A 21,616-nucleotide genomic window follows, 5' to 3' on the forward strand; every position below is an offset into this window, starting at 1 on the left:
ACAGACCCAACATCTCCGTCCGTCGCAGTGTCCACTCCAAACAACACTGTACATCTGAGAAGTTTCAGAACATTTCGACACCCAATGTGGAGGGTAAGCATTTACCAGTCAAACCAGTAAGAGGATGAAACACAACAGCACTACTCACACTGCCGCTCATTGTGCTTTGATAAGTATGCAGGGATATACCAATGCATTAGAAACAATTATTTTCTTCCCCCTGTACTCGTGCAACATACATCAGAGAGTAGAACACATTAAAGCTAATTGAGCATATTTGCCATTTGGGCTGTATTAATTGAAAAGCCATCACTGCCAGCCATGCACTAAATGACCACATTAACTGTCAGCATTATGTTTGACATCCTACTAGATTGAGAAGAGCTTAGGGAGCTCTCAGTGGGCCCTCAGCTTCACTGGAATAGAGCTGAAAGCCGTAGAGTGGCCCGGTGTGTGGGTGAGCACGCCTAATGTCACAAAACAAGCCGTCCATCTTTGTGCCTCCCCCCTCCCCTAGATGTTACCTCAGAGACTCTTTTCATTTATCTTTTTTTTCAGGCAGCGTTTGAACAAGGGAAACAGCAGTTAGGGAAAATATAACTGCACATATGTACTGTGTGTTCGAACAAAATAGGTCTATTTGGGTAAAATAAGTCATGTTTAGCACTGTCATATTTGAAAGAGAACATGTATAAAATATGATGTTGTAAACATGGTTAAAACCTAGGTTAATCTGCTGCCCATGTTTGTTTCTGTGGCTCTTAGTCGAATTACATCAGATCAACCCGCAGCTAAATAATTTCACCGTCTCCTGCTCATCTGGTCTTGTTCAGCTTGATTTTCCCTGCTGGAGTTTTCATTCAAGGTAGCCTTGGGAATAAAATGCAGATTTCTGTCTCCTTTAGTTCAACCTGCATTTACTCATGTGCTGCTCTCTGCACTGTGGTGCACGTCAGATGACAGCAGTGCTCAATTCTAACTAAAATGTATTTGCCAGTCTACAAATTATGTATTTGTTCATTCACAAGGTGGCAACATGCTAATGTGGTTGTTGGTCTCAGGGCTTATACAAATGGATTGGCAAATATAAAATGGACAAAAGGTATATTCCTGTCTAACCCAAATAAGGAAATTGACTAAATCATGATGAATGTAGCAACTGTCGACGCCGAAAACCGTAATCAACACATATCCATTACTGTCAGATCCCTACAGCGCACTTTCAGTCAGCAAGCAATGAAATAAGACAGGAGGGGGAATCATTTATTTGTCTAGTTTGGTCTTTTTGCATTTCTAGCTGAGAGGTAGCCGGTAGCCGTTGTCACGCAGTGAGAGACACGACCAGAGGTCTTCTCTGTCTCACTACAAGGCTGTGGGAAGACGACTGGACCTCTCCAGGGATCTGCAGGAGACTACTGGCTCCCTCAGGGGGGGACCCCAGGCTGTCTGCGGCTGGACGTCCACTGCAGGTAGATTTCTCTGGTAACACTTTTTTAGGGTTCTTCCTTTTACGAATGGTGTTGCTGGCTTCTGAGTTTGTTTTATTGTATTCTCTTCTGACAATAGTAGTTAATAGTAGTCTAGTTTTGTTTCTCATCACCCTTCGTGACTACTGTTGTGTTTCTGATATGGACATAAAGCGAAGTGGGGGACAATGATCCTATTTGTTTGTCTGGGTTTAAACCAAGCAGCCAATGGAGATACTGCATGTGCTCTCTATCTACCTGCAGCCAGGCTCCTGCCTTTCCGCAGTCAAATAGGACATTAGGACCCGTTTAGGCGGTTGACCGTGTTGTTTATATTGTTTTACCAGGCGCTGTTTGGAGCCAGGAGGATGATGAATGATTCAAGATGGATGGAGAACACGTGCAAGCACTCATGGGTTAACAAATGTGTTCAACCCTTCAGGTGGGTAGAGGCACACAGACAATGCTTATTTCCCAACAGTCAGGTTGTAATCCTATTAAATCAGCCACTCTGCTCAGACAAATGAAATCATCTGCTCCAACTGGAGTGAGGCCAAGTTCACATAAATAAATTAAGAAACAGATTCACTTCCACCCCCTTCTGTGGTGGCACCTGGATTCCTAAAATAGGAAAATACCATATCAGCCATGAGAACGTAATCTACATTCCTCTTGTGTGGAACTCAGTCTGACAGGGTCTTTACATTTGACCTGTTTTGTAAGCTCATTATAGCCAGTAAAGTGTTACCTTCCCATTAATGATTTGTGGTCTGAAGATAAAATGCCTTGCTAAACATTTGTGAAAATCATAACCAGCCTCCATTCCTGCATATGGAAACTATACATTTAGTTATTTAACAGACACTCTTATCCAGAGCGACCTACAGTAAGTACAGGGACATTCCCCCCGAGGCAAGTAGGGTGAAGTGCCTTGCCCAAGGACACAACGTCATTTGGCACGGTGGGGAATCGATCCGGCAACCTTCCGATTACCAGCCCGACTCCCTCACCGCTCAGCCATCTGACTCCTATACGGAGATATATCTCCTATATGGAGATATATTTAACAATTCAACCAGGATATTTTCTCTTCTGACAGATCATTAACAGTCACAACTGAATATGGTGACAGGAAAATGAAGAAAACTTAATATGTTACCTTTTGGTCTGGAAGCATGAAAGCATGCATGAAATTGATTGGCTTTAGGTCCATGTCAAACACATGTCAAGTGAATGTCAGCAGTACCTATTAGTACTTCCTAATATAGGATAATTGTTAGCAAGAAAATAAGTGCCGGTTGGTTTTATGATTTTAAAAGGATCCAGTGGGTGTGGGTTCTGTTATTTCACTCTTTGCTTGGTATCAAGCTGTGATACCAAGGTGTGATATTTACAATTCCCAATCCAAGGTTAATAGTTATTTTGTCTATTCTCATAATTGTGAAAAGTCAACAAAGTTATTTCAAATTAAATTTTATTGAAGGCTTGCCCAGAACCAAGTCTCACAACGTATCTGCTACCTTATCATTCACCTTGAAAATTATGGAATCTTCTTTCATCCATTGCTTCTGTGTTCTGGCAGAGAGCTTCTTCTGGGTCCTTCAGAGACTCTGCCTGGATCACAAGTCTGTTTTTTTGTTGCTAAATACGTGAGTTCCCTTGATTTGGCTCACCCTCCGCAGAGAAACCATCGGGTCAGTCTCAAAACTGCCAACTGAGATACACATCTAACATACCTTAATTACCTTGTAATGCTTTTATCAAATGTATCTCTGTAACTAACCTGTTTGCCTGGTCTGTTTGACAAAGCTATATTCATATATTTCTATATTAAACATTGATAATAAATTGCAATAACATATATTAATTTGTATTTGTTTTGACAGTGAGAAACTCCAGCAAGTTCCAATAGCTGTGCTATTCCTGTGGTTGTTTGTGTTGTCACTAAGTTAAAGCAGTGTTGCTATCTGGTGTCCAAACAATGATGCTTCTCCTCTAGAGATGAAAAATCATGTATTGCCATTGATTGGTGAACGGTCAGGAGATTACAGTTAATTATTTTCTCTTCTAATCAGCCATGCCTGATTTTCCCAAATAAGATGATAATTAATAACATTTTCCATTGAAAATCTTCAAAACTGAGAAGTATATTGGCAAACATTCCATTATCCAGGCCTTAACGATATTGTACAGTTAATTAAAAAACAAGGTTGACTAAAGGCTTGGCTGACACAAAGGGAGCTTTTATTAGTGGTCTGGAACATGAAATAGCACTCATCAACCTACCACGATGGGAAGGCTTTATCATACCATTAACCAGTAGAAAATATGTATTTTCTTTCTGACCTAGGGATTCTTTTTCTTTCCCTCTTCTTTCTTTTTCTGTTGAATGTGACAGACAGACACCCACCTAGTCACTGATGTACTTGATAAAATCCTGCTTTTATTTGCTGGTTGGAAACATCTCTCTGGATTGTGTGCGCTCCCCCCCCCCCCCCCCCCCCCCCCCCCTCCCTTTCAGCTATGTTGTGTTACTTTGGTCAACACAGCACAACTGTATTACAAGCCCAGTAATGACCTACTGGATATTACCTTTCAATGGCTTTGTTACAGAAGGCCACTGCGATTACTTCATCAGCAGAACGAAGAGATCATTTCAAATGGCGCAGCTCTGTCTACAACGGCTGTCATGGATGCCGGCTTATAGCATGAACTGCTGCGTTGAAAAACAACACTCAAGTAATGATTGCCTGCATGTCTTGATTGTGCAGAGTACGGATGATTACATAAAGGGCATTATCATATGTTGTGAATAATCGTATGAGGGTCCAGGCAACTGATGATTCTCCTGTACATATCACCCCCCCATGTTTCAGACACAAGTGTGTGGTCTGGTGATTTGTACATGGGTTGGTGATAAGGAGGTTATTCTGAAGAAGGCAGGCCGGAAGGAGTCACGACAAAGGGAAAGAGTTTGACTTCGGTTTATTAGTCGAGCGCCCGGATCAAACAATCAGTTCAAGACAAACTGATGGCATGAGTCAAAACTCTGTCTCTCAGCCATGCTTAAATACATGAGTTGGACAGTACAGATATAGAATGCACAGAATTACTTCCTTAACGGGTCTTCAGTGGTCAGTGCACTGATACACTAGAGCATACACCAGCAGCTGAAGTGGTCGTTAATCACATAAGCCCTGTTTTGTACATGATTTGCCTCCTAACTGTCTGGGCTGTGTGCTATATTCTGCTCAGTGGAGGCCTCGCTGCAGGACCTCCTGACCTTACAGATACTCAGGCTGCACATGTACACAGAAAATCTGCCTTACAGTTCGTCAGTGTTGTTAATGGATGGGTTGAGTCTCTGTATTACAAACCTGTGTGCCCTGAAATTGCACAATCAAAAGGAAAGATGGGGGTGGTTGTCAAGTAGTGATTTACCTCCCCTGTTTTAATCACCCATTTGTTAACATCTGTTATGCTCATCTCACAAGACCAGCAGTCCTGCAGTCACCCCAAATATTTTACAACATCAAGTGGAGTGGAGAATTCCACTCTAAAGTAGAAACAGACACAAGGGGCCAAGATGAAGATTGGGAGAAGGTTGATATTGATTGCAACCCACGACTTGTCACATTTAGTAACTACCTAATGTGAAAACTGACTTATAAACATGTTAACAGTTACTGGATAAACAGTTATTTATACAGTAAATGTATAAACATACAGTTTTTCATGTATGAAGATCAAAACTAATCTTATTTATAGTTAGTTAAAGTCTCATCTACACACACCTGAGAAGGCAAGGAAAGTCCTCTGGTAACCATGGACACAACTTTTGGAATGACGAAATAAACAGGAATTCACACAGGAATTCACACATGTATACAGTATACATATCAGATGTATATATGCAGGATGTATATTCCCATTTCAAGCTTTCTTTTTTAAACCACAGACTAGATTATGCTAATCAGACTGGTTTCGTTACCTTGACAAATTATGTGACGTTTGTTGCGGCTTTGTTCTTGTCACTTCTTAAAAATGATACATGGTTTGCAATTTGTAAAATCAATTATTCTGAGTATAGGAAGAGGAGGAGAGCGCGGCAGTGAAAGACTGTGGGTAAAGACAGAGTTTGTACATACAGTACTATACTGGTCCACATAGACACATTTTTATATTGAAGAAATATTGGAACTTGACCTATGTCAAAACATACAGTAAATGGGCCATATACTGTATGAGACAGTGAATATTACCCATGATTCCCGTGGGGTTTTATCAGGAGAAGACAGAGAGCGAAAGGCTGCATAAAAACTTAATAAAAATGAATTAGAGCCATTCCCACAATTCCTTGGGCAGGCACCTCAGGCTTGATATTAAAAACCTCAGATGTTCTGCTGTCCAGCTGACATACCAATCTATTTAGACACCGAGATAGGAAGCGAAAGCAGAGCTCATCGCCACGGAGCTTGGTTAGATGTCACACAAGGGTGCAGGAAGGGAAAAAAAGATATAGCTCTCTAAGTACATTCTTCATCATTTGTACTGCCCTCCGCACTCTAAGACAGAGTGTCTGACTCGTCTGATCAACTGTCTCAGCAATCTGTCACCCCCTTAAAGCCACGTCTGTGGTAATAATTGTATAGGCTGTCTGATCGCACATGACAACGGTGAAGAAACCAAAAGAAGATTAAGAATCTGTTCTCTCAGGTTTCTGTGGCCTGCAGTTAGGGAACATTAAAGTATGGAGGATGGAGGAAACGGTATCTGGATCCTAGATTGTTCCTGAGAAATACTTCCCATCTTAAACATATAGCATTTGCCATCTACAAATGACTCCCTGAAAATAAACTCCCCTTCAAGAAACTGTTGAATAAATGGCCTTGGATAAAGACTTCTTTTTCAAGTGGCAATCTTAGCCAAGACGACTATTTCAAGCAGTAAATCCTCATTTTAACTGGGCCAGTTGGCAGCATAAAAATTCGTTGGTGTGTGATATCACACTGATATGTACATTCTTTGCTAGGAGCTATGCGTCCTCATATTCTCCCATCAGGGCCCTCTACCCACATAAACAATAAAGACTATCCCCTGAAAATGTTGACCTTGCTCTATAAATTGACTTTACTGCTAAATGAAATTGATGATTTCCAAATGATGTGGCTTACATGTTTACCTACTTGGTTTTTTATTTTTTTTATGTAACCCCTTCAAATGTTCGAAGTATGCAAAGATAATTCAAAAATGTAAATTCTAAAGCTTGGGGTGAAGACCATGTCAAGGAGGTTCCTCAACTGCTGAAAGTGATTGGATGCTTTAGCACGTCATTTCCATAGGGAGAGGTAAGTGTTTACAAATGAAAGAGAATTGGCATCTAAACAAGATCCACTGGACCTAATGTAGGTCCACTTCAAGAAAAGGTTTTTGAAACCTTCAGTCATTTCAAAATCTCCTCTCAGTTATTTAAGATCACTGGGAAAAGCAAACCACTGAAGGTCCGACGATTAAAGTGGTGAGACAGGAAGACATTTAATGCATTTACAATTTGATGGATTATTTTTGTGGCTATTTCAAAGCATTTTGTGGTTGCAACTGGTGAGTAAAATATAATCTTTGTCCCCCAAAGTTTATCAAAAGGTCAATCAAAAAATGTGTTTACATGAAAGAAGATATCGTGTAGCATTTTGAAGTGCATGTTCTACTGCAGTGTCAATTACTTTTTGTCCACTCTTGCACTCTGTTAGGTAACAGGGAGGTCACCTCATCTCAATTTTATGCCCCCAGCCAATTTGTCTGTACCTTAAAATATGTCCTTATTAATTACCATATTTGAGGTGCTCCATTTCTGGGGTGAAAATGTCTGCCCTTGTATATTTTACATAATGTTCTATTACAAATGTATGTAGTGAAATGTGCACATGGAAAAATAATGTATTAATGATCATTTTGGTGTCAGTGTAACCCCAGAGATTAACTAATCACGCGTGTTTTGCACAGGAAAAAAATCATGAACACGTCTTGCACAGTGCAGTTATAAAGTGGCAATCTTACAAACAATTCCTCCCAGACTTTCTATTTTCCAGACACTCTGTTTTCCCAAAGTGAAACCGGGAACAATTAACAAAGACATTAAAGGCACAAAAACAATCTCGGAGTGTTCCAAATGGACTCGAATGCAAATGTAAGGCTAACAGAGGAGCACGTTTCATGTCTTGGGATTTGACAACGTGATGGCGTTTGGCACACATAATTCTTTCTCGATCCACCATGAAGTTGAAGTATTTCACCCTGATTTATGAATTCTTCAGTGTGCCATACATGAAATTGGAAACAATCCACACTACACTACTGCCATCTTGTGGTTAAAGTAGTCACAGTTGGATCAGAGAGATGGCTACAGTAGCCTACTAATTGCAAAAGTTAGCTTTTCAAATGTTTATTATGGAAGCAAATCGTGACCAAAATTCAAATGAAAATGCATTTCCAGAAATGCATTTTCATTTTAAGAATGTGGCTGCATTATTTGACTCATAAATCAAATTAGTATTCAATCATCCTATTTGCATTTTCATTTTCTTCTTTAAGACTGCTCATTCTTTCCCTTAATTAAAATGAAAACGAAAAAGACATTTGAAATTTAATTTTCAAAATATGCCCCAGCAAATAGATACCAAAATTCAATTTGAAATGTAAAATTTGAAAATGAAAATGCATTTCCAGAAATGCATTTTCATTTTAAGAACGTGGCTGCAAAATCGTGACCACAATTCAAATTCAAATGTATTTCCAGAAATGCATTTTCATTTTAAGAATGTGGCTGCATTATTTGACTCATAAATCAAATTAGTACTGATTAGTACTGAGCGGACATTGCATTTTCATTTTCATGTTCTGCCCGCAAAGAACTGCCCATAATTCGAAAACGAAAATGCATTCTGAGCGGCGCAGTAGAGTGACGTCAGTAGCCGCTCTTCTTCAGCTCCCTGCTGACCGAGCTACCCATCTTGTTCGGTAGGGGGCGGTGTGCACATACGCATTGCATTACATGGCACGTCTGTGACGGCAGAGTATGCAGCCAAGCTCTCTGTGACTTGTTCTACTCGGTCACGGGCATCAGACTCAGATATATTATTAGTTTCTACCAGCTCAGCTAATTCTATCAGTGTCTGCACAATTTGAGGGAGCGCCATGATCTGTGATGCGTCCTCTAAAGACCCGGCAATTCAATCAATTTCCCGGCACATTTGCCATGTAATGCAATGCGTATGTGCACACCGCCCCCTACCGAACAAGATGGGTAGCTCGGTCAGCAGGGAGCTGAAGAAGAGCGGCTACTGACGTCACTCCACTGCGCCGCTCAGAATGCATTTTCGTTTTCGAATTATGGGCAGTTCTTTGCGGGCAGAACATGAAAATGAAAAGCAATGTCCGCTCAGTACTAATCAGTACTAATTTGATTTATGAGTCAAATAATGCAGCCACATTCTTAAAATGAAAATGCATTTCTGGAAATACATTTGAATTTGAATTGTGGTCACGATTTTGCAGCCACGTTCTTAAAATGAAAATGCATTTCTGGAAATGCATTTGAATTTGAATTGTGGTCACGATTTTGCAGCCACGTTCTTAAAATGAAAATGCATTTCTGGAAATGCATTTGAATTTGAATTGTGGTCACGATTTTGCAGCCACGTTCTTAAAATGAAAATGCATTTCTGGAAATGCATTTTCATTTTCAAATTTTACATTTCAAATTGAATTTTGGTATCTATTTGCTGGGGCATATTTTGAAAATTAAATTTCAAATGTCTTTTTCGTTTTAATTTTAATTAAGGGAAAGAATGAGCAGTCTTAAAGAAGAAAATGAAAATAGGATGATTGAATACTAATTTGATTTATGAGTCAAATAATGCAGCCACATTCTGGAAATGCATTTTCATTTGAATTTTGGTCACGATTTGCTTCCATAGTTTATCAGTTAGTAGGCTATAGACCTACATCTTTTGACATTTCAGTATCCCAAAAACAGGAGGTAAGTGGCCATTAAGGTCAGACACAACATATAGTCAATAGCACAATACACAACGTCATTAATTTAAAAATGTTTTTTCTATTTCATCCTGGCGTTAATTTAACGTGGATGATCATTTAATGTTAATGAGGACTTTTAATTTAAGACTGGGGCGTCAATGGATGTATTCCACACTGACGCAAACCACGCAAAGACGTTGTTGCAAGACAATCAGGTTGCGCCATTTTAAAAATTAAAGCAGGGGGGGTGAATTTATTTTGCTAGCCTATCTAGCCTAGCTCGTGTAGCTGTAGTTGCGCTTGACAGCTACTGAGTTAGGTGATCTGGAGATCTGAAGAGTAGAGTAACTTACTCAGTAAAGTTTAAAAAGGGTCTCGGAAGAGCCACATTTCAGTGCAATATTTTGCACTGCATTCTTGCAGTTAAGACTACTGTATTGTACTAACTAGACCGGCTAGGGGTAGTGGGTGGAAACCTGGGCCCAACTTAGTCTACGACACGAAATCCCTCTCTCACCATGGCAGGTACATTTGGAACTGTGGTTGAATACTGTGCGGCCGATTAAGTAGAAATAATGTATGTCAGCTAGTAATATGTAGCTAGTTGCAAAACTATATTATGTAGCTTGCAAAAAGGAACTCAACTACTGCTCGGTCTGACTAAACTAGTGCTAGCACAACTAGCTAGAGCTAACTGGGACAGGGAGAGACTTTGGCGTCCTGCGAACTAGCCAATCAATTCCTGACTTAATGAAACTGGAAACTGTTCTTGTTTATTCAAACTACTTTATTTCAAATACCTTGTATGCATGAACAGTTGCTACCAAACTGTTACTTTCCAGTTCCAGCTAGTCCATCTAACTACTTGACAATGACTTTCTTCATATTGAAATTAACATGCTTGCAAATATTGGCCCACTTTTTTTTTTAATAATGCAATGACAATATGGTTTCAGTAGTTGGGTAGCTTGACGGTGTTTAAACATACATTTTCCATCTAAGAAGTTGCTATTACAGCCAGGAGGGCGATCAAATTCCTGCTAGGTTGGTGTTAGCATGTTCTCATCACCAACATACTTTGTTTCTATGGAACCAGGAGCCGGTGGAGGCAATGATGTGCAGTGGTGCTTCTCTCAAGTGAAAGGAGCAATCGATGACGATGTCGCAGAAGGTAAGCATCTGCACAGTCAATTAAACTGTTGATACCAACTTTCAGAAAAGGGGAAAAAACAGGAATACTCAATCACTGTAGTCTGTAATTAAACTGTTCATTACGCTACATGAAGTGTCTTGTGTGTGTGGTACTAAGTAGAGTTGAGATCCTATTATCTCAGGGATAACAGTAGCCTTTTCAGTCTCCGTCCTTGTCTCTGATAAGTGAGATATAGTGTTGTATTGTTGACTAGTATGTCATTTTATAACAAACTTTCCTCTAAAACCTCATAAGAAGCACACCAAATGCAGATGCCGTGTGTCTGGCTTTATCCACATTTGTTAGACAACTTCTAAAGCGGCAACACACTTGGACGTCATTTTGTATGTTCTTGATCATGTGTCAAAAGAGCCTCATTGAGAATGGTGTTGTTTCAGCTGATGTCATATCCACCGTTGAATTCAACCACTCTGGGGATCTACTGGCCACCGGAGACAAGGGGGGCCGCGTTGTCATCTTTCAGCAGGAGACGGAGGTCAGTGTGGGGAACTTAACACAGTATGGGTGACTTAACACAGGCCAGTGCTCTTCCACTGTTCTGTTGTCATGACGTGACCTGTAAACTGTTGTTGTTGTTGTGATTGGGCAGAGCAAGAACCAACCACAATGCAGGGGAGAATACAATGTTTACAGCACCTTCCAGAGCCACGAACCAGAGTTTGACTACCTGAAGAGCCTTGAGATCGAAGAGAAGATCAACAAGATCAGATGGCTACCTCAGAAGAACGCTTCTCAGTTCCTGTTATCCACGAATGGTCAGTGGAGCGTCGCTCACTCTCTGCTGTTAAGTCAAGGATAACCGGAACAAAGCATTTGCAGTACATGTTGTTTTGTTTTTGGCAGATAAGACTATAAAATTGTGGAAAATAAGTGAGCGAGACAAAAGACCAGAGGGCTACAACTTAAAAGAGGAAGATGGACGCTACAAAGATCCTACCACTGTCACAACACTACGGGTGTGTAGAACTTAGTGTACATAAACAATAGATCACTCACACCCCTGTACACACAAGTGGCCCACACACACACATGCACACCCTCTCAAAGACAGTTCCAGTGACACACCCTCGCAAACTCTCTCTCTCTCTCCTCCGCTCTCCCCTAGGTGCCTGTGTTCCAGCCAATGGACCTGATGGTGGAGGCGAGCCCCAGGCGAGTGTTTGCCAACGCCCACACCTACCACGTCAACTCCATATCCGTCAACAGCGACTTCGAGACGTACCTGTCCGCGGACGACCTGCGCATCAACCTCTGGAACTTGGAGATCACCGATCGCAGCTTTAGTATCCTTCGTCCCTTGTCTCCCGAGGTGGGGGTCAGATGGCTGAGCGGTTAGGGAGCTATTAATCAGAAGGTTGTTGGTTTGATTCCCGGCACTTTACCCTACTTGTCTCGGGGAGAACGTCCCTGTCTGGATAAGAGCGTCTGCTAAATTACTAAATGTCAGATGAAGCACTGAAGATGAAGTAGATCTATTTGTCCTTGACCTTCCTGCCCCCCCTCAGACATTGTGGACATCAAGCCGACCAACATGGAAGAGCTGATTGAGGTGATCACGGCAGCAGAGTTCCACCCCAACCAGTGCAACACCTTCGTGTACAGCAGCAGCAAAGGCACCATCCGTCTGTGCGACATGAGGGCCGCGGCACTCTGTGACCAGCACTCCAAACGTATGCACCTTTTTGGGGGGGGTTTGGAATACCCGGTGTATCTATGGTAACGTAAAACCTGGTGCCAACGCGGGATGAGGTCATCGAGACCCGTGAAGGTGACCACGCTGTGTGTTTTGTGTTTTGATCAGTGTTTGAGGAGCCTGAAGACCCAAGCAGCCGTTCGTTTTTCTCGGAAATCATCTCTTCCATCTCCGACGTCAAGTTCAGTCACAGCGGGCGCTACATGATGACCCGGGACTACCTGTCCGTCAAAATCTGGGACCTCAACATGGAGACTCGCCCCGTAGAGACGTATCAGGTCTGTGTCTGGACTTTTCTCCCTGCTAAAGTAGCTGAAACTAAATACTTTTCTTTTGCCAAAGCACAATAGATGCTATTTTTAGGAAGGGAAGATGCACATGAATTAACATGAGCACTGATCTGTGATGGATTTTAAATGTTGTATTTCCAAGCAAAGCTGACATGACAACATGCTTTTTCTATGTTCAAACAGGTCCATGAATACCTCAGGAGTAAACTGTGTTCTCTCTATGAAAATGACTGCATCTTTGACAAGTTTGAGTGCTGCTGGAATGGTAACGACAGGTAAGATCATCAGATTGATCCTGATAACTTAACGGCAAACAACATCCGCCTCTCCCCAGTGTAACCTATTTTCTGCCTGTTGAGCCTCCTAAGTAGGGGAAGTCAAAAATAAAATCCAGTGTAGAATATTAGGGGGATGGGTATTGTTCAGTGGTAGAGCACTGCTGATCAAATGGTTGCGAGTTCCCTCCGTATTATGTTTTATGCTGAATACTTCCGTGTGTACCATAGACGCGTCTAAACTGAGAAGCAGGCCAAGTGCTCCCCTTATATCCTTCATACAGTACCAGGGTCTCCACCCTGCCTTTTAGAGAGAGAGGTCTTGTCCCTTCACGACCCTTTTCAATCCTGTCTCTGGTCCTCCTAGTAGTTCAAACTCCACTTCTGTGGCTATGGGAGTCGGGTGGCTGAGCGGTTAGGGAATTGGGCTAGTAATCTGAAGGTTGTTGGTTCGATTCCCGGCCGTGCAGAATGACGTGTTATTGGGCAAGGGACTTAACCCTCCTTGCCTTGTGGGGGAATGTCCCTGTACTTACTGAGAGAGCGTCTGCTAAATGATTAAATATAAATGTCTCGTCACCTCAGCGTCGTGATGACTGGATCTTACAACAACTTCTTCCGGATGTTCGATCGCGGTTACCGACAAGACGTGACGCTGGAGGCCTGTCGGGAGGGCAGCAAGCCTCGCTCGGTGCTCAAGCCCAGGAAGGTGTGCACGGGCGGGAAGCGCAAGAAGGACGAGATCAGTGTGGACAGCTTGGACTTTAACCAGAAGATCCTGCACACAGCCTGGCACCCCCAGGACAACATCATCGCCGTGGCCACCACCAACAACCTTTATATATTTGAGGACAAGCTGAACTAGTGTCCAGTGACCCCCTCCCAAACACGTCTTATCCCTGATCCCACTTAAGCGTTGCTCTTCCGATCCCCTAAGTCTACTTCTGGAGAAGGACTCGTTTCTGGTTGTCCGCTCTTCCCCGGCCACCGTGCAACTGTTTTCCACTACATCCCAAAAGGGAACACTGTCTCTTTAGTCATTTTGTTTTTGTTTTTTTTTCTCTGTTCATTCATTGCCCGGTTTCAATGCCATTACGACATTATTTGTTTGTATGCAAGCATGTTTTATGTCGTTCAAAATAGGGTGGGATTTCTACTAAATCTCATTTCTCCATCTTCCACAAAGATGCCATTCTGCTCGGGTGAAAGTTTGCTACAACCACAGCGAGCTGTCGACTCCTTATTTACCCCAGGCGTTTGTTAGGTTGCCAAGTTGCCTCCCCCCCCACACACACTCAAATAAAGTTACACACTTGCCATTGATATAGACTCTCACACACACACACACAAAGCTGAGCACTACTATGTATCTGATACCAGGAGTTTATACAGTGTGCAGACAAGGGGTAACACCAGTAAGCACAGAGTCACTCTCCAGTGACTGATTCAAGCCATCCAATCTTAATGTAGGCTGGTTGTGTGCAAACAACCAGCTCTCAGTCTCGTACCCCGTGCCACCATGTGAAGCTCAGCACAAGCGCTGGTGCCCAGCTGTGAAAGGCTACGTCCAGGCCACTGATGTGCCTGGTCGGTCTCGTTTTAACGGTTTTTAAGGATACTCAACTAAATGTTGTGTTTTGATTTTCCCCCTCCTCTGAATCAGGTTTGGGTTTGTATGAATTTTTTTGTGTTTTTTTTTGTACTGCACTTAACACAAAAAATAATTACTTGTATTTGGTTTATTTTTGTATGAATTAAAATGGGAATTCTGCTAACGTTAGATGTCCAGTCTACTGTTAGTGTAGTCTGATCACTGTAGTTTGTTTTATCTGTTGGTCTGGGGCAGAGTTATACACTCAGGGTATTATTGGGATTGGTAGGAGATGTTGCTTGAATGTGAGCACTGTGTTCTGGCGGGCAGATAATGGTGGGCTGATGCATACTTATATACCACTATCCATGTATGTGATGTTCAAAAAGAGTGTTCTCAGGTTACCATGCTTCTAGTCTTAGGAGCAGAGGTTGCATTCTGTCTGAGCACATCAAGATACGATTCTGTATTTCAGTTACTCTAAATTGATCATCAGCGATTTGGAAATTCTAAATGAACTTGAAACTAAGCTGAGTTGTGTGACTTTCTGCTGGTTAGCTTCCGGGGTGGCCCTTCCCTATAGTTGCGTTAGTGGAACACTGGAACCGCCATAAAGAATCAAGTCACATGGTTTCCATTGTGTGGTCAAAGTCGGAAAGCTATTCTCCTTTGCCTCAATTTAGTCATAAAATCAAAAGGTGTCCGGGCTATGTACTGATTTGGTTGGACAAATCTTTGCTCAAATATGGAAAATACAGTGTGGGGAGAAGTGTCAAGACAAAACGGGACTACGTTGTTTTTGCATACATCATTAGGTTGAGTCACTCGCTCTGTCAAGTTTCAGGGCTTAAGGAGAGAGTATTTCAAACTGGCATTACCTGCACTTGTACTGTATTAGTTTCCAGTGGCATTCTTTTAATTGCATTTTGGATTATGTGGGTAGATTTATTTTGGTCCGTACCACATATGTTATTTATGTTGACACTTGAATGACAAGGCACTCTTTTTTGAGCCACTGTATCCTTGTTATTTAAGTTCAGGATTGTTTACAATTTGTTGCCAATTGTAAATAATTCATAATCTCTTACTAGCAATGCCACCGGTGCATGTCATAGCTGTGGATGTTATTGTAAGTTATGGCACTGTCCTGTCATTGTCACGTTGTTTCGAGGACATTTTCTGTTGTGACAAGAGGAGCAAAGTTTGTAATATATATGTTTACCAGACTCAACCTATTCCACCATCACACTCAAATCACAGTAAATAACAAACGACAGTTCAACTTTAATTTAGCTGACACTTATCGACGGCCTACCAATACTGTTAGTATTTCCCACATACACAGTCCTTTGCTCATTTGTTGGTTAGAGACCACCAAATGTAAAGACCCTTATTGCCTTTCTCATTGCAGTATAGGAAATAAGATAATCAAGTATGTTTCTTAAACTGGCAGGCCAGGACGGGGTCGGCTCAGGGGAATTTGACTTATACGTGAGGGACAGAACACACTTTTTTTTATTTTTGAGATTTTTGGGGGATTTGTATGTTTTGTTAATTTGTTTCAAGTGGCTTTTGAATAAACATTTTTGAGAATATTGAGAGTTAAAAAATCTGTACGCTTTTTTGCCTTTGTCAAATTAGATTAAATTCTTAAGAAATACGCGTTCTAAGACTGGACTGCAAATAAAACATGTATTAAATGAGTTTTGTTTATGGTGACATTTTTCATTAGTTCGACACATGGATGACATTTGTTAGTGTTAAGCCATTGATGAGGATTGTTGAAGAATGGGTAGGGGATGTCTGGGCAACTGTTGGACAGGGTCAGTGCATGCAACTGCGCCTGCGCGTGAAATCGATTGCGTGTCGTGTTGATGAATGTGAAATTTTGGGCAGCAAACATGTCTACTACTGCTGCCGCCCAGCAAAACAATAACGAGGAACCTGTCCTCATCGGTAAGTACCAATATTAGCTCTTTAGTTTTCGAGTAAAGTCAAGAGTTTTGCACCTATGCAACATGATCGTGTTGGCTTTGCATGGTTGTTGTTTTTATAAGCCATTGTCAAACTTGTCTCGGGTCGCAAGCTCTTCAGTTTCTTCTAGGCAGAGATGAGGAGGGTTTGTTGAATAGCGTCACCCCGAATGGTTCAATGGTTTTACTTGAATACTTGATTGACTGGAGTTGAACCAACCACCGATACAAGTTTTCTGTGGGCGGGCTTAATGTACCAAAACAAGTCTGCGACCAAAAATGATAAAAATGGCCTTTCATAAATGTTCATTAATCCGATAGCCTACCCATAAAGTGACAATCAGGATTTTATTTGTTAAATATATACCTGTATACGTTATCTATCGAACTTTTTAACATCGTATTTACAATCTCTCTTGATGTCTTTGTCACAAAAAAGGCAACTGGCGATCTCGTTTTGTGAAGGCATAGCTACGAGCTAGCTTTTGCTATATGCAATACAATAATAGCACTAAAGATTTTTTGTTTTGATGGTGAATATTTTTTTCCCGGACTTCCCTATTTATATTCCCGAGCATTTGTGACCCGCATTCTCATGAAGATATTGGTCATGGTGATACAACAAAATATCATAAAAACAACTTGATCCAGTTATTTAATATAGATGACAGATGGGTAATTCATCCCCTCGGATGAATTCTAGTCGTTACAACACTGTATCAAATAAGAAAGACATTTTTGAGTTTTGTATAACTGAGTAAATTGCAAAAAATGTGCACAAAACAAACAAACAATTAACGAACAGCCGAGGTGCGAGTCTGGATGACGTGTGTGTTTTGATTGACCACAGTCCGAGACGGTGACGTTAGGATTGTGGGCCAAGTCCACAAGTGCGCTGATTTCAAATCAATATCATATTGACATTTTTCAGGATCCTGGGTGGAGCTGGAGATCAATGGCAACACAGGATCTCCGGCTATGCAGCCAAACCCTTCACCACCCTCCTCAGCCTCAGGGAATGGAAATGAGGGGGAGAGCCAGCCCCTACAAACCCTAGAAGTGGAAGTGGTGCAAGAGGACGCAGAAGAGGCTCTGGCAGGTGGACTAGAGCACGTGCCTTCATCCTCTTCCATCCACAATGGAGACATGGAAAAGATTCTTCTGGACGCGCAGCACGAGTCCAGCCAAAGCAGCTCCTCTTGCGACAGGTAGCGAGTACGAAAATATAGAAAATACCCCCCCCCCCCCCCCCCCCCCCCCCCCCCCCCCCCCCCCCCGGCTCCTCTGGTCATGTGATGCGAGCGTAACTTGTTTTGTATCCGGATCCTCAGCCCACACAGACCGCCCAGCCCAGATCAGGATGAGGGGCAGATCACCTTTGACGTGGAGATGTCCAGCCAGAGAGGAAGCCAGGTGCAGTATTCTAAATATACATTCAGTCATTTAGCAGACGCTCTTATCCAGAGCAACTTACAGTAAGTACAGGGACATTCCCCCCGAGGCAAGTAGGGTTAAGTGCCTTGCCCAAAGACACAAGGTCCTTTGGCACGGCTGGGAATCAAACTGGCAACCTTCTGATTAATAGCCCGATTCCCTATCCGCTCAGCCATCTAATCCCCATTCACTCTACCTTCCTTCCGTTCCTTCTCTCCCCCTCTCATTCACATTAGTGGCATAGTCTACCTCTGCTCACCCAGGTGCTCTGTTTTCTTCTACTTGCAGTCTGAGGAAGATGGCTCTGAGAAAGACCAAGAGGAAGACATCTTGATGGACAAAGAAGCTGATTGGGTGGCCGACTGGTCCAGTAGGCCCGAAAACATTCCCCCTAAGTATGCAAGCCCCAACCTGAGAGCTATTACATTTCAAAGGGAGCTAGGGGGCAAGGTCCTTCATTTGAGAAGATAATGATTATGTGGATGTTTTGACGTTTTCCCAGGGAGTTCCACTTCCGTCACCCGCGGCGTTCAGTGTCCCTGAGCATGAGGAAGAGCGGGGCCATGAAGAAAGGAGGTGTCTTCTCTGCCGAGTTCCTCAAAGTCTTTATCCCTTCCTTGGTCCTGACTCACATCCTTGCCCTTGGCCTTGGGTGAGTGCAGGCGGTGACTTTTGACCGGTTGTCTTTCAACACACAGGCGCATTTCTCTGTACAGGATATTCCGTAGAATGCTTGTCCCATGATTAAGAACAAAACTTAATGTTGGTTGTTTTCAGACAATTTCGTCCAGTTATTGAGACCATATGAGACCATGCCAAAATGTGGAATTGTTACAAGGTTTTTAAAGGCCATTGAAACTGCATGACGAGTGCCTCAGTACTTTTCCGGTTTAAACAGTTTAGACAGTGCCTGCAGTGCTATCATATTTACATTAACGTTCTCTCTCTACACAGGGTCTACATTGGGAAGAGACTCACCACACCTTCCACCAGCTCCTTCTAAACTCAAACTAAAGCAGTGCCTGGAAGTCATGTCGAAAATACCCACGTCGACTAATAGTTAAAAAAGACCCTGTGTTAAAATCCCTTCTCTTCCACCGCTTCCAACACACTCCTGACTTCCACTTTCTCAGTCCCATTCAGCCTTTGATAATCTCTCTCACTCTTTGTGATCCTCTTCTGTTGTTTATGTCATAATGCTCAGTGACACACACACATCCTATTCGCTTGATGCCCTGTGTTGGGGATTTGTTCACATGCGTTTAGGTCTGCTTTCTGACACAGGAGAAGGACGTCACAGACAGCTCTGTCTATGGCATCCAACTGTCGAGGTTTCTGCAGGCCATAATAGACAGACCCTGCCCATACTTATTTCGTACAGAAGAAATGCATAGGTATATGGTATGGACTGCAGTTAAAATGTATCGACATAGTATCTGAAGTTTCTTTAGTAATGCCTTTGACAGATAGATTGTGAGATATTCAGTGTGTAAGAGTTCTGTTTGCAACTTTTTGCAGGTTAATTAACACCCCTGCACGTAGTAGTGTTGCTTCTCCAGTCTTTGAAAGAGGAGGCTGCACAATATCTCAACAACATATATCTCCTATGACCTTTTATATTGAACCAAAATATGGCCCATATCATGTTTCAGCCCAGCTTTTAATTGGCTTTTATATAAGGGGCTGGGAATCATGTCATTGCACAATTGCTGTTTTATAAGAAGTTGATTCTACAGCCGTGGTGCAGTTATCTGAAGATGGGTAGAAGCTGGGTATCCTGGCATGTAGTGACACATTGCCTTATGGGCTTTTATGAAGGAGAAATGTAGGTCCAGAGGGTTAGGAGATGTGGCTAGTGTACTGTTGAGAGGAAAGTTTGAAAGATGCAGAATTATGTGAAGGCTGCAGTTTTGCTCTTTCCTCGTAGCATATTTATTTTCTCCTAAAATCTCTTCTAAATACTTTTGAATATAGTTATGAATTGTTTCTTTCTTTCTCAGAGCCTGTGTAAGATTCAGAATTGTACCAATATGGAAAAATCCCTTGCTGATTCAGATGTCAGGTAGAAGGACTATTTCATCATTAGTTTTTTCAGTGTCTGGTATAAATATGTTTTGAATCATACAATACAACAACTACAGACAAGTGCCAAATCTTTTAGTTTCATCACCTCTCTCATATAAGCTATAGTGCAGACACTGATCTTATTACCTGACATGTCAAAACACTTAAACTGTGACCTGATCCTGTTTGGTAATCTAATTTGCTTTGACGTGTCCTTCGGCGATTTAGACTTTAGACATTTTGCTTTATACGTTTTATAGGAGATACCCGATAACAATGTAAGTAACGCTTTTGTATATATGTTTAACCATGACCATTGTCGAATTCAGATGAAAATCACAATCCCTATATAGCACCAAATTAACAGTGGTTAAAAACTGGATAATTCAGTGAATAGCTCGCTCAGACTGAGGTTGGAACCCATAACAGTGATACAGGAAGATGCTTTTCCCCACTGTCCTGTGCTGCTTGGTGATGTAGGGTTTGTGATTAAATAAGTGGAGTCGTCGTCGTCCCCCCCCCTTTTTTTCTAAGGCTCCATTGCATGCATGCTTTCAGCTTGATATTGACAACCATTTAATGTTGATTTCATGCCGACAATGCTGTTAAATAGATTTAATCAAAGTGAGTGTTCATCCTTTTATCCCAGGTTGAATACTAGTAAGCACGTTAATTGTTTTCCAAAAATCCAAACTCGGATGTTTTTCAGTTTGTATGGAGGGCAGGGCCCTCAGCATTGTCTGATTATTCCAGTAGCAACAACTTAAAGCTGTGGCATTTCAGTTTATTTTCTTCATATTCTAAAACTGTCATTAAAATTTGGAATTTGCCACAGACCTGTCTAATGTTTTGTGTTTCTCTGTGCATGTATCTGACTGTTGCTCTGCATCTATATTCTATTACCAATTAAATCAATATTTGATGTGTAAGTTAAGCAAATTAACATGATAGCCTTGTTCATTATATCAATAGTAAGATAATTTACCTCAAGCTTCAGGGCGATATGAATGGGAAGGTGGGGCATTGCGCATGCACGGTGGCTGACTGTTGTGGTCGCTCCCTGTAACAGCTCGGTGTTGTGCCTCCAGATGCACCCCCACCCTGAAATCCAGCCACTCACGTGTGTGCCAGCACAAAGCACTCAAATCAAAAGTGCAAACCACTCGAATCACATAGTGAAAGATTTCGTCTTGATATCGCAACGAAACGGAGGGGAGACAGCTGTATCACATTATAATAGAAGAGAATAGAAGAGAATAACGTCGGTTATTTGTGAAAAATGACTGATGTTATTAACACAAAATCCCAAAACTCGCCATTCAAAACGTACAGTAACGAAGCTATAAATTAGTAATAAGAGCTATGTAATACATGCTACATGCAAAATCAATCTATTATGGTAAGCTGGGGTATAAGTCTGAATGCGATGTCGTGGAGCAAGAAAGGAATTGACTCGCGTTCGTTATACGTTTTGAATGACATCAGTCATTTACAAAAATAACCGACGTTATTGTCTTCTATTCTCTTAAAAACAAATTACAATATGATACAGCTGTCTTTCCTCTGGTTGGGATATAGGG

The 21,616-nt window shown here is 41.8% G+C and overlaps 2 protein-coding genes across 3 annotated transcripts; both read left to right on the forward strand.

Annotated features, from left to right (window-relative positions):
• Positions 1-9,628: 9,628 nt before the first annotated feature.
• ppp2r2aa (protein phosphatase 2, regulatory subunit B, alpha a) lies at positions 9,629-16,160 on the forward strand. 2 transcript variants are annotated; one of them, XM_047015939.1, is made up of 10 exons: positions 9,629-10,028; positions 10,600-10,674; positions 11,094-11,191; positions 11,306-11,471; positions 11,560-11,672; positions 11,822-11,999; positions 12,222-12,386; positions 12,518-12,687; positions 12,883-12,974; positions 13,560-16,160. In XM_047015939.1, exons 1-10 carry the CDS (start codon positions 10,022-10,024, stop codon positions 13,837-13,839), a joined length of 1,344 nt encoding a protein of 447 aa, XP_046871895.1. In that variant the 5' UTR covers positions 9,629-10,021; the 3' UTR covers positions 13,840-16,160. The 2 variants fall into 2 exon arrangements, with proteins under 2 accessions (XP_046871895.1, XP_046871894.1); XM_047015938.1 differs by lacking the exon at positions 9,629-10,028 and having other exon boundaries at positions 10,560-10,674.
• A 237-nt stretch (positions 16,161-16,397) lies between these two features.
• Positions 16,398-20,975, forward strand: bnip3la (BCL2 interacting protein 3 like a). The gene is made up of 6 exons (XM_047015985.1): positions 16,398-16,521; positions 17,470-17,746; positions 17,870-17,951; positions 18,261-18,367; positions 18,475-18,624; positions 18,927-20,975. The coding sequence occupies exons 1-6, from the start codon at positions 16,440-16,442 to the stop codon at positions 18,973-18,975; spliced, it is 747 nt and encodes a 248-aa protein (XP_046871941.1). The 5' UTR covers positions 16,398-16,439; the 3' UTR covers positions 18,976-20,975.
• Positions 20,976-21,616: the final 641 nt, after the last annotated feature.

Source organism: Hypomesus transpacificus, unplaced genomic scaffold (genome assembly GCF_021917145.1).
Source record: "Hypomesus transpacificus isolate Combined female unplaced genomic scaffold, fHypTra1 scaffold_31, whole genome shotgun sequence".
In the NCBI taxonomy this organism is placed as follows: Eukaryota; Metazoa; Chordata; class Actinopteri; order Osmeriformes; family Osmeridae; genus Hypomesus; species Hypomesus transpacificus.

Coding starts and splice junctions, on each gene's coding strand:
- ppp2r2aa (XM_047015938.1), top strand. CDS start 10,560: ATGTTCTCATCACCAACATACTTTGTTTCTATGGAACCAGGAGCCGGT. Junction 11,192..11,305: donor TCTTTCAGCAGGAGACGGAG/GTCAGTGTGGGG, acceptor GTGATTGGGCAG/AGCAAGAACCAACCACAATG. Junction 12,387..12,517: donor CTGTGACCAGCACTCCAAAC/GTATGCACCTTT, acceptor TGTTTTGATCAG/TGTTTGAGGAGCCTGAAGAC.
- bnip3la (XM_047015985.1), top strand. CDS start 16,440: ATGAATGTGAAATTTTGGGCAGCAAACATGTCTACTACTGCTGCCGCC. Junction 16,522..17,469: donor CGAGGAACCTGTCCTCATCG/GTAAGTACCAAT, acceptor GACATTTTTCAG/GATCCTGGGTGGAGCTGGAG. Junction 18,625..18,926: donor ATCCTTGCCCTTGGCCTTGG/GTGAGTGCAGGC, acceptor CTCTCTACACAG/GGTCTACATTGGGAAGAGAC.